The sequence below is a fragment of the Athene cunicularia genome, assembly GCF_003259725.1.
Source record: "Athene cunicularia isolate RWA chromosome 10 unlocalized genomic scaffold, athCun1 chr10_part1, whole genome shotgun sequence".
In the NCBI taxonomy this organism is placed as follows: Eukaryota; Metazoa; Chordata; class Aves; order Strigiformes; family Strigidae; genus Athene; species Athene cunicularia.
In genome coordinates, this window is record NW_020799112.1 from 3,357,705 (window position 1) to 3,385,560 (window position 27,856).

The 27,856-nt window shown below is 38.0% G+C and overlaps 2 protein-coding genes across 2 annotated transcripts in view; one reads left to right on the top strand and one right to left on the bottom strand.

Moving 5' to 3' along the window:
• ETFA (electron transfer flavoprotein subunit alpha) overlaps positions 1-27,856 on the top strand; it is a 37,633-nt gene that overhangs the window by 8,208 nt on the left and 1,569 nt on the right. Inside the window, exons 3-11 of the mRNA XM_026856013.1 lie at positions 4,844-4,993; positions 6,813-6,894; positions 6,994-7,076; positions 8,572-8,671; positions 9,845-9,955; positions 11,141-11,242; positions 12,021-12,089; positions 13,139-13,221; positions 24,891-24,956. Coding sequence (XP_026711814.1) covers positions 4,844-4,993; positions 6,813-6,894; positions 6,994-7,076; positions 8,572-8,671; positions 9,845-9,955; positions 11,141-11,242; positions 12,021-12,089; positions 13,139-13,221; positions 24,891-24,956 — 846 coding nt within the window. The remainder of the gene's footprint in view (positions 1-4,843; positions 4,994-6,812; positions 6,895-6,993; positions 7,077-8,571; positions 8,672-9,844; positions 9,956-11,140; positions 11,243-12,020; positions 12,090-13,138; positions 13,222-24,890; positions 24,957-27,856) is intronic.
• TMEM266 (transmembrane protein 266) overlaps positions 24,967-27,856 on the bottom strand; it is a 70,618-nt gene continuing 67,728 nt past the window's right edge. The window contains exon 13 of the mRNA XM_026855952.1: positions 24,967-27,514. The gene's annotated coding sequence lies outside the window, so the exon portion shown is untranslated. The remainder of the gene's footprint in view (positions 27,515-27,856) is intronic.

A 27,856-nucleotide genomic window follows, 5' to 3' on the forward strand; every position in this document is an offset into this window, starting at 1 on the left:
AGGTATTACAGTTCTGTACAGTTCTAAAATAGGAATTATGGATGTATTAATTGGTTTCAGGTACTAAGAATGGCTTAAAAGAAGAGTAAAGGTAGACCAGGACAACACATGATTTAATTAAAAAATGTTAACTGTTGTAATCGTGTATGTCTTTTAGTTATTGTTAGGCTGCAGAGCAAAGGTCTTGATCTCAGGAGCTCCTAGAACATATGGTACTGCTATGTAAATAATACTTGACTCACGATCACCGCACAATTCAGTTTCATGTCCTGGAAACATGAGGTCAGCTCCTTGTTTTTCAGCCATATGCATCTAAAATTACAGATTTACAAAATAAAGTCAATAAAACATTGTGTGCATCTTCAGTGTCTGGGTAACAATGTGGTCTGCAAGAGAAGCAAAGCAAACTCCAGCACTGCTAACACGCAGTTCGAGAGTGAATAGAGAGTAAAACAGGATTCGAGAGACCTCAAGTATGAGCAGCAAGGAAAGACTGGAGTTGTGCAACTTAGAGGTGGGGGGACTGAGGATGAGTATGAGACTACAAGTACACAAAAAATTGGTGCAGAGGCGCAAATAAGCCATGTAGTGAGTTCACTGCCAGTAGTGTTGTCTATATTTCAGAACAGCTTTGTTGCTTTGGTTTTTATTTATGGTTTGCATGGGATATATCTGGAGAAGTTTATCACGTCTTTCTATTGCTGCTTCAAGTTATTTGCAATTTTAAATATTTATTGTGATTACTAAATAAATCCTTTTTGTAAGTGTTCTGTGTATTCCTTTTGCTGTTCTTTGCTGCAATTTTTCAGTTCAAGGGGCCTTTAGTCTTGTTTTTCTAGTTAGTGTGTCCTGGAGTTAAATGGCTGTCTCTTAGACCTCTTCTGTAGCCAGATCTCTGTGGAGGTTCTAGGAGAAGTATAAGCTTCGTTCCTAGAGCACCCTCCTCTCCATGAGCTTCCCAAATATTTTTTATTCTAAGTTTTGCAGCTACAAGACTCTATTAATGGAATTAGGCATTGCTTTGCTGTGCAGGAATGTAGCCATTATCTTTAGTAATACCCCAATTCCTAGTTCTTGAAGTCAGTTCTTGGGAATTTTGCCCAGTGATAATGGGTGTTTGTGAGAGACATAATTCCTACTAAGCAGTTTTAAAATTTTAATTTCTGGCCAGCTTGCTTTTACAGCTAAGAAAATACGCTCAAGAGGTACCTTTCTGGGTCCATGTATTAGGTGCTTTTGCCTTGTGAATTTCTGTTGAGGTTTAGTTCCTAAAAGTTCCAGTAGTTCTTCCGAAGAGGTCGGAGGCAAACACCGTTTCCTCAGTGAAGTTTCTAAGAGCCTGTTTCATATTCGTGCATATTTGGGGCATGGGGCTGTGTAGTTACAGTAAGCCTGCTGTAGCTCTTAGATTTCCTGGCAAGGACTTTTTGACCTTCCCATCTTTTTGTTCCTGTGTCTGCCACAGTGTTACAGAGCCAACTGCATAATTCTTGCATCACAACAAGTGGGCAGTGATACCTGTCTGCTCACCACTTTCACCAAGCAAGGATTTACCACATTTTTGTCTGGGATTTTCTAGCTGTTAATACACGTTTTGTAGATTATAAGCAGCAAGTCCCTGCTTAAGAAGTGCTGGGCCTGCCCGTGACCTGTCTATGTGCTGAAAGACCAACATATGTTCAGTTGGCATTGGCGTTGCTGTGAAGAGCAGATCACCTGTGCAAACTGAATGAGTACTTTGGATGTATGGGGTGTTGGCCTCATGTGTGGGTTTATCTGTGCACGGGTGCAGGGTGTGTCAATTTCTAACATTTGGCTGGGACGGTAGCAGTGAGTAGTCTCAGTTGTTTTGTCTGAAGTCTAGAAATTCAGGTATTATGCTTAAAGTTTTCACATTCTGCTCGGGAAACATTACTGAGATTTTTGGGATGGGAGCAAAAGGATGCTTTGAGGAAATTTGAGATGATAGATTAATCTTAATTGGTGTATACTGCACATCTAGGTTGATCTCACTGATTTTGAGATGTCTGGAAGTCAGAGACCAGATTTGCTCTACAGTAAATGCTGGAGGGGTGAGGGGAGTTGGAAACTCCAGGCCGTTTTCCTTCATAAATGTTTGGTTTAGTATAAACTGAATCACTGTCTGGAGTTTCCACCAGAGAGGAAATGTAGATGTTTCTGCTATAGGAGGAACACAGGTGCCTAGCTTTGATTTATATCTAAACCTAGGTGAAGTAAATTTCCAGATCTGCTGGTTGCTGGCAGATGTGTTCATAATCTGCTGGCATGCTTGAAAAGCCACTTGATTGCTCAAGTTTGTAGGATAACTGTAATTGATTTCTTTGGATAGCCTGATTTTCCAGAGTTTGGTTTTTACCGGGAACCTTCTGTGGCACAAGTGCTGCGTGCTGTTTCCTCTCAAGGCATTGTTTTCAATAGTTTGGTTGTTCTGTGAGTCTTATTTCTTGTGCTTTTTATCCTTGCTGTCAGCTGGTTAGGTTTGTACTCAACCTTCTTTTTTTATCTAGGCTTCAAAGTAGACATCTTGCCCAAGTACAGGTGGAGAAGTTATGTCTGTGGAATAATGGGCAGTTCTTGCACACATGCAGCTGGACAAGTTACTTCATCAAATTAACTACCTGTCCTATTCATTGACTTATTGCAGATTCTCAGTTTTCAGGCTCATGTGTGAGTGGATGAATTACCCTCTGGTTTTACTGCAGAATCTTTATTACAACAACCAAAAATCAGTTTGTTTTTGTTTTGGTTTAGTTTAATTAAAAAAAAATGTTTACACATTAGTATATTAAAATTCAGATTCACACAGGAATCTTATTTGTCACCGTGGATTTTTTTACCCAAGATCTAGAATGTGACTTTTAATTTACCTTAAATCTGGTCTTTGTGTTCAGAAATGTCATGCATGTAGGCCTGAAGTGACCTTCTGGTGTGCAGTTCCCACAAATATAAAAGGTGGGATTATCAGTTTAAAAATAATATCTAGTCAATGCTGTAATATCCAGTCTGCTCAAGCAGCAACCATTGCTCTTACTATTTTTGGCTAAAAAAATTATTTCTCAGTTTATTCTAGAATCATTTGACACGGTGATATAGAGCTCCTCTGGTGGTGCAGTACTTATTTAGGGAAAAGATCATAGTATAATTAGAATTAAGTGCGTGTTTAAAATGCATGCGGCTCCCTTTGGAAATCTGAAAACTTCAGAGTCTTTTAGGAGCATGGTCCGCTTTACCCTGCAACACGACTATAAATCATTGGAAAAGTGGGCTTTTTGCCACAAAAGCATGGATTTATTCTTCAAACGGTGACTAAAATTTCATAACTTATTGCAAATGATGTATGAAACATAATCAAAAATATGGTGTCTGATCTATATTGGCAATAAATATTTTGTTACTGGCAATTGGCTTCAAATGATCTTGGAATTTTTAATCATAGCAAGTTAACTTAAGCATAAAAGGAGAAATGCAGTGCATTTTTACAAGAATCCTTATTGTCTTAATCAAAATCTCAAATTACAATTCTGATTCTGCAAAACCATATCTTTATATTTTTACCCTGTGATTAGCTTCAAGGAAGTCCTCGGGTTTTGCTTTCTCTGTGAAGTTTAGCGTGTTGGTAGGCTTTGTGGGATTGAAGTTCATATCCAAATTTTGGCCTCTCAGATTTTCTGAAGCTTTCTTTTCTAGTTTAAGTAGTGGGTGAGTGCATAGTTGGTGTGAGGGGAGATGGGGTCAGAATATATGTTTTAAAAAAGTATTCTTTGTCTGTGCAGTCTTTAGCATTGTGTTAGTATTTGTGCCTTGGTCATGTTAATGAATATATTTTATTTTCCATGTGTTCCATATTACATTGATCGTAACTCAAGTCTCGATCTAGGCTTTATGTAGGATAAACAAAGGCTTGAAGGATAGTATTTCTGTTCCCACCCCAAACCCTTCCCCTAACTTAGTATTAGTCATGGAGGAATAACGCTTTTTCCAGGTTCACCTGAAATTTAGAGAGGAAAGTCTCAGAGCTTAGAATATTTTTATTTGGTTTCGTGTCACTTCTTTGCCTTACTTTTTTTCCCCTCTTTTTTTCTTCATTTTTACTTTAGGAGTGAAAATCTGTGTGTGGATGTTGAATCACTCAAAGTTACTATTTGAGGACCTTTAAATTGTGGTGGTAGTCTAACTGGTGAAGTGCCAGATGTTTTAATGGAATATAGGAAAATATGAATCCAATACTTATCAACAGTTCTATTAGTGTGTTTTCAGGCTGTGAGTCTTTGCTGCTTAACTGTCGCCCTACTACTGCATACAGTTTTGCCTTTATACATAACTGATTTTGAAAGTGTCTTCTGTAGCTAGATTTTGGCTAAAACCTATAGTAAAAAAAACCCCAATCAAGACAACAACCCCCAAAATACAAGAAGTAAATATTTATTTGCTATCCTTGAGTTCCTTGTGTCTTAGTATTGCTGGTCTAACCTTTGCTAAATAAGGTACTTAGTTAAATTGATCAACTGAGCTCAAATGGAATGTCTTAAAAAGTTTTTCTTAGTATTGCTCTGTATTTTCCTGTGGAGGCTTTACTTTAAGCACAGCATGTAATAAATGTGCTGAACTCAAGCAAGTTTATACTTTTTTTTTTTTTAACACCTTATGTATTCTGCCTTACTTAATAAAAATTATCTAGATTCAGCCTATTTTGTTTGACAGTAGTGTATAATTGACAGTTTGCATAATTGATAACTTTTTGTAAAGCATTGGAAGCTCTTAGGAACAGTTTTTTACTTCAATGCTCAGTACCAAACTCCTGTTTGTCTCTCTCTCTTCAAAGGCATCGCTACTCCGGAGGTTTCAGAGTACATTAGTCATAGCAGAACACAACAATGAGGCTCTTACACCCATTACACTAAATACTATCACTGCGGCAAAACGTCTTGGAGGTGAAGTTTCCTGCTTAGTAGCTGGTACCAGCTGTGACAAGGTAGGAAAAGCTATTTTCATATGAACGCAATAATGAATGCAGTGAAACAAGACTTGGTAGCATCCTGGTCAGCCTGAGAAATAATATGTAGTGAAGAACTACTGGGCCGGGAATTGCTAATCTGCAGGAAATGTCCTGCGCTTGAAGTGCTGCTCTTCTGAAATGAAAATATGGGTATAGATTTCATTTCACAAGGGAGAATATCCACATCAGTTGTTACAAGCTTAAGCAAGCAATTTTTTGTAGGACTAAAAGGACAATTAACTTATTTTAAAAGACTGTTTCCCTGTAAAGTTTGAAAGACAAATACTGTGGTGCCAAGAGTTTGGAAGGAAGTTTGCACACATTCAAATGGAAACCAGCGGAAATGAAACAGCACAGTGAGAAATAGGGCTTCTGAGCATCTTGCTTTTATGAGTCAACTACTAGCAGCATAGTGAGAATGGGCTTGCGACCTAAAATTCTGAAATCAGTGCTTTTTGACTTTATCGTATAGCTCACATCTAAAAAAATTTTCTTGTATGCTAGCTGTTGTACTGTTAGTCTAACTTCTATGTGCAAAATCTAGCCAATATAGTTAGTATATTAGTGACAGTTTTACTCCAGTGTGATGTACTCTGGTCTGAACAGTAAAAGTACAAATAATTATGCCTAGTATTTTTCCTACTGGGCTATTGTTTATGAATTCTGAAAGTAATCCATAATATCTCATGCAGGAGGCATACTTATGGCAGCTAATTCGCAAAGAGATGAAGAAACCACAGTGGCTATTCTAAACTGAGGCCCAGGTGTTTGAGGTGAAGACCTTGAAGCAAATATTTAGATCCAAAAAATGGGGAAAAAAAAAAGTTTGCCTGATATGTCTGCCTTTGAGTTTCTTATTCTTTGGCACTTGCATAGCAGAAAAATGATAGGGAATGGTCGGTTTGTTCTTTTTTTAATACTAAGTATATGGTGTCTATTTGGTAATGTATGTCATGCCAGGAAAAAGCAGTTTACAAAAAATGAATGGGTTTTTTTTAAGTTTCTTTGTAAGAATCTGTATCGATAGGACAAAAGAGCCAGTTACTGAGATATTCTGTAGAGCTATTACAGAATTTTTGTTTATTTCCTCTTGTTAATTTTTGAAGGCAAACTGATACTCAGCAAACTCCGTAAAACTACGCTAGTTCTGGGACAATGCATGTGGTCTCCAGACACTGCTGTCAGTCCTCTTCTCTCTGATCTGCAACAACCCTTTTATCATTTAGACTTCACTTCTGCAAATTTAAAGGAAAAAATGCATAAATATAGAGTTGAAAATATACATCATGTCAGTAGGCAGAGAGTCAGCTGCAAACAAAAGATTACTCCTAAGTTTTGGACAAAGATCATAACATTGCTGTACATTTGTATTTGCATTGTATGCTTGTGTGGTAGATGTTGACCGATTTAAAAGAAAGTAGGATTGGTTTCTTGATGATTATATCAGAATACTGAGCAATAATCCTCAAGTGTGATTGCTATCGGCTATTGTAATAAATCATGAGATCATTGTGTAGTCCTGCATACAGGAGGCAAGCTTTCCTATGTTTGATTTGCTTTGTAGTTTTCTGATTTACAAAATTCATTTTCATTATTCTATAAGGCACTATGCTCTGGGTCAGAGGAGCTGAATTTTGTTCCATCAGATTTGTTCTGATTTTGAAATTCACACACTTTGTGTTCCAGATTTCACTAATCTATAGGCTGTGAGTTTTTTGCAGCAGGGACTCTGTCACGTTGTTTGTTTGTGGTGCCTATTTAATACAAACTAATAATAATTCATTTGTAATCATAGGTAGCACAAGAACTCAGCAAAGTGCAGGGTGTTGCAAAAGTTCTGGTGGCTCAGCATGATGTATACAAGGGATTTCTAGCAGGTGAGAGTTGTTCTTGCCTATTGACAAAAAAATAGTATTTATATTTGGGATTGAAAATAAGATAGCTGTAAATTTTGAGCTATGTATTTTTATCTTCAGAGGAGCTGACTCCCTTGATTTTGGAAACTCATAAAAAATTTAATTACACCCACATTTGCGCTGGAGCATCTGCCTTTGGGAAGGTAAGTAGATCAAAGTGCATCAAAAATTTCTTGTAGAAAAGAGACACTGTTGTATGTAAGAGTGAATCAAAGGTCTGAGAGAGGTCAGCTGTGGACAGTTTTGAGTTTTCCAGAAATGTTACAGTAGTTCACTTAAGAGGTCATTAGTTAGAAACACTGATTCATGTCTGAGTTTTATTATGAGCTGGTTTGGAAAAAGGAAGAGTGTAGAAGAAATATTGAGTGGTAACCAGCTAGTTCTATGTAGATAAGGCAAAATGTACAATAACACAAGATAGGTCAAGTGATCTGAAAGCATTATAAAAACTGTAAGGCAAAGGACAGTAAATTGAGATGAAAAATGTATGATTTGTGTGTTGAAATGAAAGTGTGCAGAACTACTGGAAGCAAATCTTTGGAGGGGGGAATTACATCTGTGATGTTAGTCATGTACATTGAGATGTCTGTAAATATATATAAATAACACAGATCCAAGTCCTAGCCAAGGTGTTTTATAATGAAAATAGTTTTTCAAAACTTGCTTTTTAAGGAGTGTGCTTTTAAGTACGCAGAGAGCCTCAGCACTAACAGTCTGGTCAGTGTTGTGGTGCAGCTAAATTAGAGAAAAAGGATACTTTGGAAATCTTGCCGGTGTGGGATGAATAATGGCATCAGCCTTCCATCTGACTACTTTCACTTCCAATCAATATCAATCTGTATACTTGTAATTTTGCTGAGAGAAATCTTTACATGCTTGAAGTCTTAGGGTTTTTTTAATTTTATTTTTTTCTTTTTATTTTTGATCTGCGGTGTCTTAGTAAAGGTTAATAGCTTTTATTTTAAAGCTTATATCTCCATTTTTGAGTGCTTAATGTGAGTAAAGATTTCAGAACCGGGCCCTTTGTGGTGTACCAGATTAGGAGTGGAACAAAAAGCAAGCAAAGCTCTTGCTATTCTTAATTTCGTCATGATTTATGTTGCCCCTTATATCCTCCTTCTCATTCCTAAAGGTGCTAAGTAATTTTCTAGAGTCAAAGGAGAATAGATATTCTAATATTAATTTTTAAAATAATAATTTTTTGGCTTTTGTGGGGGAGAGTGCAGTGTGGTTTTTTTCCTATTGTCTCTGGTAACTAGCTTCTAAAAATCCTTTTTTTTTTTTTTCTTCTTGAAGTGCTAAGAGCTCGGCAATCCATAATTGTCAATTTTCTGAGTAAATGGCATCTATATTCAGTTTTAAACTATTGAAGCAAATAAGCTTCCTAATTTAAGATATTGAATTAAGGGTTTACTTACGGTAAGTCTCATAAAATGTCTAATGTTATTACAGTAATGGGATTTTATTTGACTGCTAAAGCTACATGAGTAGCCCTACAAAAATCTTACAGTTGTATGTGCCTTTTTGCTTACAGGCACCATTATATGGAGTTAAAATCGGGACAGCAGGCATTCTTCTACTGACTGTGTACATTTTACTTAGCATTTACTTTGCTAACTTCTCATCTTTAACTTCTAGAATCTTATTCCCAGAGTGGCTGGCAAACTTGATGTTGCTCCTGTTTCTGACATTATTGAAATTCAGTCACCAGACACTTTTGTGAGAACTATCTATGCAGGTGGGTAGTCACAAAAGGTATGTTGTATTTGTGCAATAAAGGACCCAATACCGATAACTTTTCTACATAATCCTGTTGTTAGAGCCTTGGAATATGATAGGAATTTGCACTTTACAATCTGAATTTTTGTGGTTCATAAAAATGAAACATCACCATGATGCTTCATGTGTGAGAAAGCAAGTAATCCCAACAATTTTGGTACTGTCAGTTAGAAAACAGGTCTCTCACTAATTAAAAGAATTTGGTAATCTTGTTTATACATACTGCATTTCTTTGTTAATGTACTTCTGATCAGATTTTTTAAAATGTAAGACATTAAGTTAATTGTCCAGCTTTATTTAATATGACTAGCATTAGTTCTGATTTAAGATATCACAGGGTTATTTTTCCTAATTATGAAGACATTGAACTAATTATTTATAATATTTAATTGACTTAATTTTCAATTCTTTTTTCAGTCTTGTTTCTCTAATGCTTGTCTGACACTGTGTTTTAATTTAGATATAAGCTCATTAGCTTCTGTTTCTTAATTTTACGGTACAAGATTGTACCATGTGTACCAGCGTGGTATTACATTTTGAATTACATTACCAAAATGAGGTTTTGTGTTGCACTTTTAATTTGCTTCTCAGTAGTTCACAGTTTCAAGGTGACTTTGTTTATGAATAGCTGGTGTTGCAGCATTTTTCTTTTAGTGTTCCCTGTGGCCTCCAGTGTGAAATAAATACCTTATATTATTGAGGAAACACAATCCCACAGATAATTCGGGCAAGCCTCATTGTCTTCTGATGAATTCATGCAGCACAGAATAAAAGATCTACTTTGAATTATAGACATTTTATGTTTAAGAATGACACTTTCAAAGTTAGTTCCCCCCCTCCTTCTGAAATTTAAAAGCTCATTTATAAGAGATAGCTTGAATACTCTGTATAGTTTAAAAATAGAGGATTTGTTATCATACTTCAGAAACATATAGCTAAAAAGCAAATTAAAATATTTGTGATCTACAGTTATTAAGTGCCTAGGTTTCAAGTTTTAGTAATCTAAAACTGCAGTTCTGGGAAGTAACTTTCTGAATATTGCCTATTCTAGTTAAGTTTATTTGTATTTTAAAAAGCATAGTATGTCTGCTATTACCTTCTTTAGAAATACAATGGGACCTCTTTTTTTTAGGAAATATTCTTTGCACTGTGCAATGTGATGAAGCCATTAAAGTATTTACTGTACGGGGAACTTCTTTTGAGGCTGCACCAACAAGTGGTGGTAGTGCCAGTTTAGAAAAATGTGAGTATTTGTTCAGGTATTTTGTTATGTAATAGAGTTGATTTTGCTCACTGCATGGTGATGTTTTGCAGAATTATTTGTCAAAGCAAACATTGTCATAATGATAGCTTTATGTTTTTAATATGAGTACTTGCACTTTTTAGTGATGTCTGGTAAGGGAAGATGCGGTTTATCTGCTCACTTGCTGCTTTTTCTTTGGCCAGAAATAGAGATTATCCGTGCAGGAATCCGTGCCAGTTTCACTCGATGCTTAAATCTCTGCCACTGCAATCTTGAAACTCTTCCTCATTTAAAGTTCCAACTGTTTGAACAGCCAAATTGGTTTTCAAAGCAAGATTGAGCAAAAATAAAAGTGGTTGACTATCCACAGTTTTGATTTAATCGGTCGTATTTCAATTGAGAGAGGCCATTACAGTGTCTAGCTAAATTAGTAGCGGTTTAAATGGATTTGAGAACACCCAGTTGTCGTTTTAGATGTTTTAACTAAATCAGTTTAAATTACTATTTTAGTGAAGCCAGTGTAGCTTTGACAATAGAGAAATCCAGTCACAGAATCACGAAGTAGTTGAGGTTGGAAGGGACCTTTTGAGATCATCTAGTCCAGCACCCCTAGAACAGGTTGACCAGGACTGTGTCCAGTCAGGCTTTGACCACCTCTACTGTTTTTTGCTGTGGGCCTTTTTATGACTGTGCTGTGAAGCCAGCAGAGGCACTCATTAGTAATGTGCTGCATGTGTGTGTGTCCCAGTCTTTGTACTCTTTCGAGTGGCTTAGTACCTGCCCCTCAACTGTCCTATATTTCCTAATGTCTGTGGATGTTAGGAAGCAAATGCTACTTGATACTTAAGATTAGTGTATTGCAGTACTGAATTGGCTTGTTTGCCTGTTTTAATAAGAACCTTTTAATAAGAACTGCAGTTATTGTGCTGGGTTGATACCAATGTATTACTTCTACAGCAGCCCTTTATTTTAGTGCAGCTTGTACTATAGGTTACTTAAACACAACTAATGAGAGAGGCTTGTAACTCAGCACCATAGAGCAATTACTAGTAGTAGTTAAAAGGCTGTGGTAGAATTGCTTATAGAGTGAACTTTTGCATTAAGTTTAAGCTCATATTTAAAAGGCTGAAAATACACACTTTACCCTTTGCTTTGCGGATGTTTTTCCTCACCTGATGAATGCAGTAACCCCTCCGCCGCCTGTTGGTCTATCTGAGTGGATTGAGCAGAAGTTAACAAAAAGTGATCGACCAGAGCTTACCAGTGCAAAAGTGGTTGTATCGGGTGGTAAGTAGATAATATTAGAAGTGTGTTATGTTGCATTTAAGTAATGGTACATCTTGATTAAATAATATCTGTAGCAGAACACTATAATGTGAACCGTTAAAAAAAAAATTATGATGTAATTTTGAAATATGGCATAGGGGCCAGTGGGAAGGCACCCAACATGTGTTTCATGAAGAGGCAAAACATGAGTTTAACATATGCTAGCAGGCTTTTTAAGAAGGTTGTCCTATTTGGTGACTCCTTTTAAAATTATAGCAATACGAAGTGGTTTTAGTTACAAATCTGTCATGTTTAAAATTACTGCTAATCATTACAGGCAGTCCAAACGTTATTATGTAATGACTTTAATGATTTTAAAAATCATTATATTTGTATTCTGCTTTCAGGTATAAAGTGATGGACTATTATTACTGTATGCCTATGGCTAAAAAATTATCCCACTACAGAGTTTTGTACCTAAAGCCAGCAGAGGGAGCACAAATTAGTAAAAAAAATCCCGTTTCCCTGATTTCAGAGAATGATTCTGATGGTGCTGTGTGCAGGAAGCAAACTAGACAGAGTGGTGTGGCTTTATACATGAAATAATATTAACTGCAAAGACAAAAGCTCCAGAATTAAATAGTTTAGTAATATATCCCAAAATACCCTATGCAAGTTTATATTTGTGCCTTTGCAAACGCAGATACTCATACAGAAAGTTTATGTAGGCAATAAAAATAATCTGAAACAGTATAATGTTCTTTTTAATTTTTTGTTGTTGTTGTTCTTAACTTTTAAGGGAGAGGCCTGAAAAGCGGTGAAAATTTTAAGTTGTTATATGATCTTGCGGATCAATTGCATGCTGCAGGTAAACTTGTTTTCCTCCTGTTTTTTAACTCTGGCTATTATATTTTTAAAGGTTACATTAAAACCAGTATTCATCTTGAGTCTTTTATTTTCATGTCTCTACTGAATAAATGATTAAAAACTTGTTAGTTAGTCATAGATAAAGTTTTTTCTTTTCCTTGTGGTCAACTGTGTATTTAAATGCCCGTGTATGAAGCAAAATACTAAACTGTAATATCCCTCTCCTCAAATCTCCACAACACAAGCTCACAAACAAAAAATGAAGTTGTATAAATTAAAAAATGGTCCTGGCTCACTTTGAAGAGCTGATTTTTTTTTTTTTTTGTACATTCTTATATTCTGTTCCTTTACAGAATCCCTTTCACAGTTCTCATAGTTTGAGTGACTCTGTCTTTTTGCTATGCTTTTGTATTAACAGGAGAAAACTGACCAAGTACAGTGTTTCAGCAAAATATTTTAATTAAAGGCTGCGGGAGGAGGAGGAACTGTTTGCATCAACATTTTAACTACATTAGTTTTAGATTCCACATGTAATAATAAATATGTAGTTTTACATGAATGGCTTTGTTTTTAAATTGGTGGCTTCACTAACTAAATGTCCATGTGGCCTTTTCAAGTTTACTTTGATATTTTTCTTGACTGTGCCTGACTTTTGAGCTCCACAGCAATATAAGATGGCACATGTGTTCTATTCAAACTTGGAGGAACATTATGGGAAGACATTTATGGGAAAATCCTCTTTTGACAAAGCAACTAGAGAAAATAATGGAAGTATGCCAGACTGAAATCCTTGGTTTAAAATATATAGCCCTTTGGTGCTGGGAGTAAGGATTTCCTGTTGCTTATGAAGTGCATTAGCACTTAGTATTGGGAAGTTTCAGCCAGTGGTATAGAGAGGGATTAGTGTAAGAGCTTTTAAGAGGGAAGTTTCTAAATACGTGCCCTTAGAGTGTGGGACTCTCCAGTAAAATACGTGTGCTTTTATGGTGATAGAAATTTGGCTCGCTAATATTTTAAAAGAAAACATTGGAAATATTTTCTTTCAACTAGTTGGAGCTTCCCGTGCAGCTGTTGATGCTGGCTTTGTTCCTAATGACATGCAAGTTGGACAGACGGGCAAAATAGTAGCACCAGTAAGTATGGAAATATCTTTCATAAAAGAGCTGTGATGTTTTCTAGCATGCATTTTCATTCAAAGCAAATGCTTAGAAATGAGCTAAGTCTTAATACTAAGCCTTACAGAAAAATCTTAGTGTGCCCATTGTGTTGTCACTTGAGCATGTGTTTGCAAAACTGCAGCAGCAAGCTGTGATGTAAAACTCTACTTTGGGTCAATTGGAAGTGCTCTGCAGACAGTTTAGACGTTTTTGCATGCTGGATGTTTTCATAGTTGCCCGTGCTCAACCTTTTTAGTTTTTTAACAGCCATCATTGATATGCTAAAAGATGTCATTGCCAATATAATACTTGAAATTATATTAATATGTGTAATATGTGGCTTGATCTCTGCGAAATATGGTAGTTTTGCTTTTTGTTTCTTTTTATAGCTGATAATTTTTTTTTTTAAGTTTTGGTAACCATAATTGGATTGTTGTATTTCATCTCTTATAAAAATTTACAGATGTAGCTCATCTCAGTGTAGGTAGAACGTGCACTAGCCCGTACTGAGATGTGATGATCATGGACATAAGCAGGGAGCTGTGACTGAGAACATGGGCAGGTATGGCAGTCTGTCAGATCTACACTTTGAGCTGCATAATCGACTAAACATTTAGCCTTTCAGTAAGCAGTTCTCTTTGATGAGTGTGTATGGCAACAGAAGGCACCAGAGAGCAACTTTTTACATGTTGATGGTTTGATGAAGCCAGAAAGGGAGAGTGAGCTGGAACTTGGTAGAGAAAGCTGTCATATTTCAACTGCTGCATTTACCAAATCACAATAATTTAAATAATACTGAAAAGCTGTACATGTTCAAAGCCCTGATGGGTTCTGAAATGCTTTGCCTTTGTACAATGAAGAGCTGCAAATTTGAGAACTTCAAACCATGACCATTATTTTTCCAGCAATACATTCAGCAGGATAGAGCAGTATTTGAAGATACCAAGGACAGGAACTTGTGATTCCTGGAGTCTGTTGTTTATGCTTCTGACTTGTTCTGTCTTGAAATGTGGATAGGGATGTTTGCTGCTGTTTTTTTAAAGTCCTCATCAGAGGCCTTCTGATGATAGCCCTGTAGGGCTAAGTGGGGCTATTTCTAGTGTTTAATGTGTAAGTCTGTGATAACCAACTGCTACAAAAACTGAGAAACAGACCTACTGATAAGACTTAAAGTCCATCTGCTTCCATGTTGTGACCTTCCAAAATCTTGATAGCAGTGATATTAACCTCTGCTATTCAGGGAAATTGTGAGGCTTTACAGATTGTAAATGCAACCCCAGCTCTTCTTTCTGGTGCTATTTTTCTTTTGTGCATAGATACATAATAACTAACAGTATGTAGTTGTTAGTTTTTTGGACATAGTACAGGACAGCTGTAGCCCCCAGCATAATACTTCCTCTTTGCTCAGGGAACATCTGTATTTAAATATAGTGCACTTTCTTTTGATCACATAGAAGGCATAAGGTCCAACATACTGCAGCTGTAGGTCTCAGCCAGCTAATCAACACTAATTCAGTAAGTGCAACTGTAACATACATGGAAAGTACAGGTTCCAAAGATGGCAGAGTTGATTCTCATAAGGAGGTAATCTTTAGCTGGTTGTTGCATACCCAAAACTTTGAAAACCACGGAGTAAGTTGAGTGGCACATAACTGTATTTTGCAAGGGCACAAAGTGAGACTGACCATCCTTAGTTCTTCACTGCCTAGATACCCATTAATGAAGTGGAGAATGCTAATTTGAAGACAGCTCAGCTCTGGTTTGTGTGTCTTGAGGCTCAACAATGAACATTCTTTCCAGAGTCAAGGGCATATAAACAATTACGTTGAAACAAAAAAAGCTATTTTTTGATGAAGATATAGTGCTATAACTTGCCACAGATGGCTCATAGCAACATGTGGAAGTCATGAAGAACATACAGCCACATCATAGGATCACATCAGTGTCATCATTGTCATCTTCTAGAGCATTGTTAAAATAGCCATTAGTCAGGACTGACTAATGAATGTTTTAACTATGGTGTCAATAAACAATCCTAACTGACACAACTGCATGGTGCTACATCTCTTTGTCAGCAGGTTGATGCATTTCTCTCTCATCTCCCTTTTTAACAAATACTTATTAAGTAGTGAGTTAGGTAGAGTACTGAGAATTATATGCCCCTTCTTGAAAATTGTTCAGCTATTCTGGATCTTAAAATATGTGTGAGGACAGCATACAGTGGCTTAGAAGTATAGAAAATATTTTATGTTAATTGTAGGGAAAGTGCAGGTTGAATTGATACTAAACCCTCAGAGTTGCTGACCAGAGGAATTAATATTTTCAGTGTGCTGGATAGGTATCTTAAATATGAGGCAGTTTAAAGCCGCAAATCCTTATCTTCACATTCCTAATTCTACTTCACTGTTGTTTTGGTACTTGAGCTAGAAAATTATTCTGTGCCATAGAAGATAATATTCACTTAAAGGAGGAGAAGAACTGAACTTTCTTGATCAGATCAAGATTATACAGGCTATTTAAACAGTCCTCTAGAAGATGACTGCTTCCTGTGAGGATGCTTGATACAACTAGTTCAGGGAGAGCTCATGATGTTTTACCTGGAAAACTGCAAAGCAGCTTTGTATGTTGATTAGTTATATTAGCTGAGACCTGAGTATTGTGTTTAGCGTTGAACTCCTGCTGACAGGGTGTGTGCCCTCCTGGGCGTGTGCGTTTTAAGCAGGGGAGGAATCCTGGATACCAGAAACTGTTGGAGTTTGAGACATACTTGCTCTCCTGTGCAGCTGTTAGTTTCTGATGGGAAAGTATCTTAGTGTATGCTCTTACCCTTCTATTAATAGTCTCTTGCCCAGTCTCAGTGGAGGATTGGAATGCATTGTTTTTAAAGGACTCTAGAATTGGGTCATTTTTGAGAATACAGAGGGAGGAGAGTGAGTTCCAAGCTCAGGAAGAGGGGAGGTTCTTCTACTGCTGCTTTTTGTGTATGACTGCTGGGGAGTGTTTCTGTGCTGATCATTGAGTAAGCAGGTAATAAACTAACAGATTGGTTTATTTCTTCCCTTGTGCTTGGGATTGAGGGTTTGGTGAAGGAAGGGTAATTTTGCTCATTGGTCCTTCAGTAATTCCATGACTGTCTTCAGTTTTTAAGAGTGTAGCCCACCTAGTGCATCACAGGACACGAGAACCTCACAGCCACAGCACCTTCCTGAAGTGCTCATACATGAACAAATTGCCAGTCAAGAAACCACTGTAGTTTGTTTTGCTTAAGTAATGAAAGAACGAAGTTAATTAAGGAGTACAAATTCCACCTTCTTTTTGTTTGAGAATTAGTTCTATACAGTGCATCTACACTTCTAAAATAGCCTTGGATCTCTAAACTTCGAGATTTTGTTCATGTTGGAATTTATGCATTTTGTTGGTTTTTGACTGGATCTTTGGTAAACATTTTTTTGCATATAATTTTATTCCAGTTGTTAAAATGCTGGGTGTACTATTTTTGTTTCTGTTAGTACCTTTTTTTTACCTGTTGATTTCAGGTGATTGCAGCTCCTGTTTGAACATTCTGTCTTAATGTAAGAGAAGGCTGATTTGTATTATTTGATGAGGTGGAAGGAAGGAAATTTTTAGGCATAAGTGGTTATATTAAAATATGAAATGTTACCTTCCTAATTAAAAAAGTAATTTAGTATATTCAGTGTCTTTAATCAGTGACAACCATTTTAGGAGTTTGTTTGGTTTTTTGTTTGTTGTTTTTTTTTTTTTAAATTAGAAGCCAGTTGTTTTTCAGTATTTCTTAAATGCAGGTGTTCTGCAGAAAAATGAAATTTGGTTCTTAGATTAAGCCCTGTATGTAGTTTCTGCTTAAGAAAAAAACCCTTGTAAGAATGTTCAAATTAGTTGGTTTTGGATAAAAATACCCTTCCCATGAGTGCCTACTGTTAAGTATTAGTTAAGTATATTCAGTTAGAAAATACCAAATTCCCTGCACAAATCAAGCCTTGCACCACCACCCCAGAGTAACTGCTATTTTTAGATGAGAAATTTCAAATAGTCAGGGGTTAGTTTTCACAGTAAAAATCTTCCCAGTTCTTTCTATCTTCTTCACAAAAAATAAAAAAGAAACAAGAACAAAAGGAGGGCGGAGAAGAAGGAGGGTAAATGTTTTTCAGATATTTAAAACAAAACTTCTACAAATGGAACATGAAATGCTTCATGTATGAGTTCAGTATGAGTCTTCCTTACCCTAGGTATAAATTAGTGACATTTCTGACATTCAAAGAAGTATGTAATGTTTCTCATGAGCTTCTGTAATTTACTGAAAAAACGCCCAAAATTCTGACTGTTGTGACAAAAGGAAAGCAATTATAAGCCTTAGGAAGCTTCTGAGAGTTTTTGAACTGTGAGCTTTGCAGTACAAATTTGCGAGGAAGGGGCATATAGGGGATGATTGATCGTCTACTTATAGATGTCTAATGCCACTTTAGCTATCTGAGGTATAAAAAGTACATCCACAGGACTGGTAATTACCAGTCTCCCTCTGTGTGACTGGGAAACTTCCTTCTGGACTGGCATCTGTGATTCAGGTGGGAAATCCTACATTGTCTACAGTGCCACTAGGCACCTACATTTGGACACCCAAATTGTTCCCATGGGTCTCCCCAAGTTTTCCCTTGTGTCCTATTCTAATTATATTTTCTCTAGCTTTTGAAGGAGGATGGGGTTGTACTGGGATTATTTTGCTCTCAATTTTTTCCCCCCAGAAAACAAACAAAACCTTAGTGTCCCTGAGAGCTGCTTTTTCTCAGAAAATACGTGTCATTTTAGACTGTTTATTTTGTTATCTTCTGACCTTGTGAGGGATCTGCTGCTGCCTGAAAAGCACCCTTCTAATTTAATCTCTTCAGAGTTTAAATGTTCACTCTTATTTTCTTTTTTTTTCCCTCTATTGAAGTCTGTGTTTTTTCAGCGTCCTGTTCTATAACTTCATTAGCTTCCATTGTAGGTTTTCCTAGCTGGCAACAGGGAAGATGTATTTCACAGTCGTAGGACTCAAGGTGTCCATCTGGGGTTAGCCATCAGTGGACCATGGCTAGAAAGCCTCACCTTCACCATCTCAGAATTTATTGCGAGGTTTTCTTCTTGAGGAGGGTACAGTACAGAGGGTCCATCCAGCAGGGAAAGTATAGCCAGGCAGAACTCCTTATTTTCACATGTTCAGTAGCTGCTGTCTTGTTATTTTCAACAATGGGCACAAAATACTAACAGGCAACAAGAAACTGAGATGGAAAACTCAGGAGGGCAGAGGTTAGGAAATATATGATGTAGTAATAATTGACACTGGATTAAATGATTGTGTTAGAAATGTGATATGATTGCCCAGAAGGCAGGCGCATTTGGATATTGCAAGTGTTGAGAAACCTCAGGTGGAAAAGACAAATAGGAATTCATTGTTGTTCTGGTATGATCACCAGTACTAAACTTACTGACCTGCTTAGCTTCAGTGCTTAAGCTTCGATTTCATACCAGGAGATCTCTCTGAGTGCAATGGATTGCAGGAATTTCAAAAGGGAGGCAGATTTACAACTGCCAGGAACTGACAGTTAGAGGAAAAAAGAGGCACGTTCAAGTGAGATGTTGGTTCAGTTGAAAGGCACAAAAGCCATGGAAGAACAGAAACAATTTAAGGTGTTAAGTAGAAAACACAGGAGTGGAGTGAAATTAGGAACAGGAAAAAGAAAGCTGGATGGCAAGGAAGCATTTCCTGGCACAAGAAATACATGAAGGAGCAGAATGATCTACAGAGCAGTGGAGTTCCTGTTACTCCACTTTTACAGGAGGGTGGGATGCTTTCAGGGCTTGTATATGTCTCAGGATGTTGCTGGGCAGTCCCTTTCACTGCAGTGAGTGGCTCTGGCACTTCATAGTCCTCTTCCTGCTTTGGGAGTAGCAGTAAGGGAGAAAGGCAGTATCACATTGGTTACATTATTCCTATATTTTGTATTTCTTTGTATGTGCTGGCAAAGCAAACTTCACCTAGCCTTGGTTTTGTTTTCTCTAAAATGCATGAGTGAGTCATGGTTTCGTTGCACACTAAGTGGATATTGGCTCTTCAGTGTTACTTCCCAATCGCTTTCTTAAGGATCCTTTGCTCGCTTAGGTCAGTGTCTCTGGTAGGCTTTGCTTCCCTTCCCTGTCCTATGGGGAAGTGTTGGGAAAGTGAAATGAGGTATATTTTATTCTGGTATCTCTGTTAGTTTTTGTTCTCTGGCTCTTAGCTAAAATTACAAACAACAGAATGAACTAATTCCCTTAGCTTCATGAGAAGTGTCACTCCTGTCATCTTGATTGTACTCACTTCAAAAATGTTCTGCTCCTTGCTTATTGATGATAAGATCTTTGTTACTTCCTAATTTGTTACACGTACAAGAGAGCATTGAGATAGTAAAGTTTGTCTATTCAAACACATGGTACATTACTTAATTTCTCCGAACTTCAGCTAGCTGCTTTGTTGGAATGTGTTATTTGTACATTATGTTTGTGGGTTTTATTAACAGACCAGCAGGTACACTCTTCATTGTATAAATGGTTCGGGCTTTTATGTAGCTAACAGATGGGAGTAGTGTTGGGAAAACTGACCGTGCTTGGGAAATTGGTTTCGGAATATCTCCTCTGATAATTCACTATTGTTGAAAAGTAGCTTTATAGTGGCAAACTTTAGAGAGCTGTTTGTGTGCAGCTGGGACTGAATTTACAGAGTACCTTTCTCTGACTTGCTAAAAAGCTAAGGATTGACAACCCCTTTCATCCTGCATTATCCAGTGTAGCTTTTAACTCCAAGAAAACTATGTTCACAAATTGATGCTCTGCTCCTTTGGGGTTGGTGCAGAAACATTAAATTGTACTAAAATATTCATATGTAAGTGCATTTAGCTGAAAGCAATTGATGTGCTTTTCCCTAGAGAAAGAAAAAAAAATTGCTGTATGGCCCTGCACTCCAGCAGACACCCTAACCACGCTTAAGAGTAATTACATAGCTTGGCTGATCAAAGGTTCTTAAAGTGAAAAAGAACTGTGGTTGGGAGTTCAGTAATGTGCTTCTTGAATGGAACATATTCAACTGCATCAAAGTAGTACATGTTGGATAATTGTTTGATATACAGTGTAATATATATGAGCTAGTGTCAAGCCAGCAAATACTTTATTGGGTTAATAGCTTGTAATTGGAAGGAGTTTCTTGTATGAAGCAATTTTCATTACAAAGATTTCTTTCTAATTTCATTGTCCTTTCACTCTTGCAAAGCAAATAAAATATCAGAGCTGCCTTTAAAAAGAGTATGTGTGCCAGAGAGGTTTATTAAACTAGCTTGTTTAAAAGCATGCCACTGGTAGGATGATAAATTGATGTACACTGAAGGTTTTCAGCATAATTCAAAAATTGGCATAAAAATCAATAGTAGCTGACGGCATGCTTGTAAAGTAACTTCCTCATCTTGTGTTGCACCTGTGGATGCACAGTAGTCTCTTATAGCAGCAGTTGCAACTAAAAACTGTTCTTGTGGTTCTCGTAAGCAGATGTACCTTAATTGCCCCAGGACAGCCTAAGGCATTTTAAAATATTCTCATAGGTAAAAATGAAGTAATATTATATGCCACAGATTATTCTATATGCAATTGGAAGAGTCAGTATGTGCAGGAAAATAACTGCATTGGTATATTGGTAATTGTAAACATCTACGTGTAGCACTCTTGTGACATTTACCCTAATGGCATGTAATTGGCTGCATGGATTCTGGAGCCAGTTGTGTGTGGTCTCATGGACTTGCTGCAGATGCTAATATGTAAGCTGGGTACATTTAAAACAGAAGTAGGACTTCAGGGGATGTCTGAGGGGGATTTTTTCAGTCTAATGATTAGTGTACAGTGACTCTCTCTACAAGGTATACCATGGTCATGTTTGCTGAAAGAAGAATACAAGGCTAGGTTAATACTTTGAAAAGCAAATGGTAAGTTGGATTCTTGATTTGGAATCTTGCCTTTGAATAGGATAAATCTGGAACTTGGGAATTCTGTTGCTTTTTAGGGTTGTTGTGATGCAAATCTGTGCTTACAAACTTTGAGGTCTCTCTCAGGGTCCTGGCTCCCACTGGTGTCTTGTGGGATATTGTGTGTCAGGACCCATTAAAACACTTCTGGCCTTTGTGCTGGTCTGCTGCTGTAGCCCTTGTGAGAAGCCTCATGGGTACATTACATGCCGATGCTCCCATCTTCACACATTCCCATTGCTGACATACCAAGCCCTTTCTGCAAAAGTCCATCTTTAATTTAAGTACTTCCTGACTGTGCCTCCCTGCCCTCTGCTCTGTATGCTCTTAGGCCATTCGGTCCATTCAGCTCCCTGTGCTGCACGGTGCTCTTTCTTACTGTGAGCTCTCTTCTCTGGTGTCCCTTCCCCGGTGTTGATGTCCACTGTCCACTTCATAAGAAATAAAGATTTGTGGCGTGGCTGTGACAGATGTACAGTAATTATTTCCTGTGTGAGATTAGGATTCTGTGAGGCAAGACAATTGTCTAAACTGATGCCATGCCCTTATACCACCAAAACTTTCTCTTTCCTTGTCTTGAATTGCTTTTGGGACTTTAGTGCAGTGAGTCCCTTTGGTACAGAGTCTGTGTGCTGTTTTGTTACACCATTCTCACGTGGTACAGTGCTGGCAGCAGCCCTTTCCTGAAAACCTGTCTGTGCACAAGCACCAGGGAGTTGATAAATGCCACTCTATGTCCTCGGCTTCGATGTAAGTGCCTGTAATTGTAGGCTGTGGATCAGCCACCCAACAGCAGTAATTAGAGCAGCTTCCAGGGATCCAAAAAGCAGGAACTTGTAGTTGGGGTAAAGCCATCTTAGCTGACACCTGAGAGGTGCAATCCAGACTCTGATTCATGTGGTTTTGTGCCTTGGCGTGGTTCTCCTGCGTGGATGAGCTCCGAAGAGCTGAGATCTCCTTCCAGACCTTAAAGTGCTCTCTGCTGCCATGGCAGGCACGTCGCATAACGCAGCTGGGAGTGGCGCTGCTCTGTGGTACCCATCTGCTTTCTGTTTTCCTCCCTCACTTCATAGTGCTTGGGGCTACAGTCCTGACTTGGAACTCTTGAACCCTAACACAGTAGAAGTGGTAGGGCTCAGCAAAAGGCACGATAGAAGTTAATGATTTTGGGGAAAACATGAAAACAAGAGTACTAGCCTGAAAATAACTTGGAGATCCAAATTTCTGAGTATTTTATGACCTCTCTGGATGACCAGTTGAATTCTCTCCTTGGAGAGCACTGAACAATCCTGAATCTTTATCATTCAGGCCTTGTGGGTCCTTTGTGGCCCCCCTACTAAATTGTAGAATAGATTTCAGCTAATACTTTAGCAGGCAAATCTATTTTACAGTATGGAACTATTGATAAGACATGTTGTCCTGTGCTCTTTGTATGAAAACATTGCTGAAGTGATCTACCATGTTTACAGCCTCCTGAATGGACCAACTACCTTAGCCAGAGAGCCAGGAGTGCATAACCTAGAAGGGCATGGCTTGGATGCGTAATAAAGGCTTTTTAGACAAGCCTGGTGATTTACAAATGTACTTTTAATGAAACATCCTTGTCTTTTCCTAGATATTTTAATAGGCTATATACATAGGCATCTGGCTTTTAATAGAATATATACATAGGCATCTGGCTCCTGGTTAGCTGGATTCTTTCCAAAGTCTGAACTTCACAAAGTTAAGCAGACTGATAAGAGTATCTGGTAGTCTAGATGACTGGCACTTAATGAATTGCTCTAAAAAAAAATAAATCAAATTACAGTAATGTGTTTTTAAAAAGAGCTTCTATTAAAGACTATATGATGTTACAGGAGAAATTACTCTAACATCTGGGGTTTTTTTATTTGCTATAATTAAAATACTGCATTCTAACCATGAGTTCTTATATGGACAATATTACATTACATTGCAGCTGTGGTTAAAATGGATTGACCTCCAGTAGTAATCTACTCAGTAAAAAGCTATTGAGGCTAAGAAATTTCTGAGTGTCTTCAACAGCTGTGTGTTTTTGTGGAAATGCAGACTAGATTCTGTGTTTCAATTTCAAAGCAAGCCTTTTTAATAGGAAATACTTTGTTCCTGCTCTGTTTTCCCTCCCCTTCAATTTTTATAGGGGAGAGCTTTTGTAGAAAAGTGTAGAAAAGCTTCATAAATCTTATTTATCTATTCCTATTCAAAAACCAGTGTAATAGGTGAAATCTGTAGCTGCAGAAACATCAGAAAGCAATCATCTCTTTTTTCTTTAATTGATATAATGACTATCAGGCCTGTACAGAAGAAGCAGTCTGCATGGTCTCCGTATTTGAACACCTTCATTTGCCAGCTTCTTCCGTAGGTCTGTGCCTGTTCCACAGCTGTGCTTTGTTCTGTCATGCTAAAAGCCACTTAACTGTAATGCACATCTTCAGTTGCACACGGGTAAGATTTGTTGACCCTCTTATCCTCCTTGGCCCCCAAAATAATTTCTTGAATTAGATTTGTATGTTCTTATATATGGACTAACCTTGGTATTGTTCAGAGAAATTCTGCTGGTATCTGAGGTTGCATCATTTCTAAGCATGTATAAATACTACCTTTTAATTGGTTTTGACAGGTGATCCCCTAGCCAGTTTTTCGTGTTACAGTTTCCTCTTATTGAATGAGTTGGTGAAAAGTACTGCCTTTGATTTTCTTCTGTAAAATTAGGTAGCTAAACAGTACAGGTTTGACTGCTACTTGGACTTGTGGTGGGAAAACTGACGCAGAGCTGAAAATATACTTGGATTTGGATAGATTATAGTCTGGATGATTTTCAGCCCGAGGGGAAAAAAATACTTTTCTGTTGTGAATTAAAACCCTTGAAATAGATCTATTTTCCTATAAATTTTTATTTATTTTGACTGTAAGCCTCTTTGGAGATGCTAGATTGCAAGCCCCAAAATGTAGAGATCTATTGCATGTTGGTGCCTACCTGGGAAGCACTTCTTTTCTCCTCTGTGAGGGAGTCCATTCTGAATGGGGGAAGAAAAGCTTAAGGGTATCTGAACACTGAGGGGCAGGGTAAGGAAATGAAACTATCACTACAAGTGCACATCCACTAGCCCACTTCAGTATCTGAAATGTTTCATCCTGCCATATAGGAAACTTTAAAAAGGTTTAAACACCTGAATTTCAGCTTATTTAAAGGATCCTAGAGGCTTCAACAAAAAAGCTTAGGTTTTCTCTTTAGGTAACTGCATTGCCCATTTGTAGGTTATCTTGCTTACTATTTGTGTTGGGAGTCTCCAGGGTCATGAGTAACACTGATTGCCCTGTCCTCTAGCTGAGCAGTGTCTTACGTTTGATGTAGATTTTTTTTTTTCCTCATCTGTCTTTGCCAGCTGCTCCTTTGGGATTCTCCTTTTACAGTTACATTGTGTCCCCAAGTGGGGAAGGGAACCAATCATCAGCTGCCTTTAATATTGAAAACTACTGTAATGTGAAAACTACGGCATGTAATTGATTTTGAGTAAGGTTTGTGAGAGCTGACTGAAACTGTGTCATGGGTACCAAAAATGTCTCATTTTTGTTTTCTTCTAGGAACTTTATATTGCTGTGGGAATATCTGGAGCAATCCAACACCTGGCTGGGATGAAAGACAGCAAGGTAGATAAAGATGGATGTACTAGCAGAGATTTTTTGAGGAAGGAGATGAGTTGACTTCCTTGCTTTTATAGCAGTACTTTAGCCAGTCTTCCATTTTTTTTTTTAATGTTAAAATTGCCAGTTTGTCTGCTTCTTTAAAACATGCTATCCCTCTAAGCCTTGCCAAGAGAAGGTATTATGGCAAAACAACTAACACGGTAGAAAAACCATTGCTCTGCAACCCAAAGTGGAAAGTAGAAGCAACTAATTGACTTTGTTTATTTTTAAAAAACCAAACCCACATATGCCTGAATTCTATACAATAGTTCCATTTGCGTTTATTTCAGAGTATGACATATTAATTCATGCATAACAATGTGCAATTTGAATTATGAACTTACTATTCCATAAAGTAAAAGATGTCTCTGACATTCCTGCATTTAGCCATTCAAATGGAAACCTATTATAAAACGGCAGTAAAATTTAAAAGGTTTAACTCATTAGTTGCCAAAGCAAATAATCAAAATTGGAACTGCCAGTTTGGTCTGCAGTGCAGTGTTTGCAAAGAGGAACAGTTACCTGCCGAGTCGTACTATCAAATGACAAACATCAAGAACTGTAGGTTGTCCTGCCTCCCCGCAAGTAATTTTAGAAAAAGGATATATATTTCTTTTCTATTTCCAAGGAATGAACGTATGATTTCTGGCAGAAACCAAACCCAGAACTTTAAATAGCTTACAAAACTGAGGAACAGGTTTGTAAAACTTTACAGGCAGATCCTTGTGTTTAACCAGTGACAGACTAGTGAGTGTATGGTCGTTGTCCTCACAAGCCAGCCTGTGTGCTAGGATGATCTGTGCTTTCTTACAGCTTAGTTCTTTGGCAATTTTTTTTTTCTTTTTGAGAAGATCATGTAAGCTGGATTTGGGATACAGCACCTTTCTGGGGCCTCAGTCTTCTAAAATCAGGGACTCAGGTGGCGATAGCATTGGTTTACATAGTGGAGAAAAACCAACTGAAATTAGAAATTATGGATGAGTGATATGTGGCAGGGATACGAAGGTCACTACTGAGAAGAATGAGTAGTAGTACCTGTAGCAGTGTATTCTCACTGGTCTGAGTGGACGGCGGTGCCACAGTCTCTTCTAGTCCCAGTGCAGCCCCAGGGGAGACAGCAGGGACAGGCAGGCGTGGAGCCCGCGGGGCAGCGCTGCTGTGGCGCTTCCCCGGCTCTGCTGATGGCCCACTGTGTCTTTGTTTCCAGACGTTTAGTCTCCAACTGTGCTTTTGGGTGAGGGAGAAGATGGGTGGGTGGAATTAGTATCAGCCATTGAGAACTGTGTATTTAACTGCTTAAAACTTGATCTGACCCTGTTTGTATCTATCCCCTGCCTTATCTAAGACTACCAGCAATACTGGGAATCTGTTAGTTTAAGTAAGTACCAGAATTTCCTTTGATATAGAAATATTGAGCAGCAATATTGTCCTGTACCGTAACAGCAAACTCTCTGGTTTTTGGATTTTCCAATGCCATGTTTGATATTTTGAGATGTTATTTTGTAGACAATAAGGACACACAAAGTTTGCTGATGTGAGATGCGTACTTAACAGTTTAATTTCTCCTTTATATCTTAGTTTTTATAGTGTAAACAAATGTGTGTATTGTAAAATTCAGTTTTATTTGTGTTCTGCTTTCCTTTTAGTCAAAGCATATGGGTGTTTTAGTTACTGAAAAGATCCAGTTTTTGCAAACATGAAGAATTATGCAGCCATGGGAACTCTCTGGAGTGTCCCCTGGCTTCCCTCAGCACTGTGAATTATCTGGCATTGTGAACTTGTATACTTCAGGATATGTTTTCCAAAGGAGTCAGATGCTTTCTACCAAGCAAAATATATAATTTATTTGTCCTTTTACAGCAAGGTAGAAAATGCAGCTTTTGAGGAGACCTGGAGAATTGTTGCTTTTGTTCCTTATTTTTAATTGCCTTATGAGGTGGTTACAGGATCTAACCTGCAACGTTCTGTTGCAAATAAGGTGATGCTTTTTGCTTCTTACCATGGGAAGTCTGATTTAGTGATGAGGTAGAGGACTAGAACTGTTATTTCAGCTGATGGAGACAGGGGAAGGATGAGGCTGCCAAACTAAAACTTAAGACAGTTTTGCAAGCAACTGGTGTTCATTATTTCTGGGCTAAGGACAGAGCCAGCAGCCCCCAAGGTGTCCCTAACTGCTGGCCTCAGTTGGTGCTCAGTGTTAGCCCCCGTGGATCCTGCCCCTCTGAGTGGTTCTGCAAAGCCTGGTAGGGCCTTAGAGTACAGTTCAAGCCTTTATTGAGCCAACAGCCTCGGGTATCACAGCCTGTGTTTTGCACTGTTGAACTGTCAGGGGAGGCTTGCATTTGCAAATGGGGTAACTGAAATAAAAACAGTAAAACTTGGGGGAAAAATGTTTCAGGGGAAGCATTACTGGAATACTTGCAGGAGCTGGCAAGAGGGCAGCAGCAGTGCTCTGCTGTAGGGACTTCCTTCACAGAGATGATGAGGTCATTCTGTGTAGTGAGTCACAGGATGCAAATGACCTGTGAAGAAAAAAACATTTCTGTGGGCCTAAAAATGCAGGATTTGCAAACTTGGGTTACTGCCACTAGGTGTATACTACTGAGCCATTAATTTTGTTGGACAAGTACACTCCGTGGAGGAAGGGAAAGAGTGAGCTGTGGGTCCCTGTATCACATGGCTGTTGGGTTAGAGCTGGCCTGAAGGGGTCCCGTTCTCCCAAAGCAGCACTCACAGTGGCAGCAGAGGGGGGCAGGCACTAGGGGAGTGCTGCTGTTTGGACCGCTCCTTGGGCTAAGGCCTGGTTTAGGAGCTGTCATCCTTGTCCCATCCTTTAGGGTGTGCTCCCTATCCTGTTGGAGATT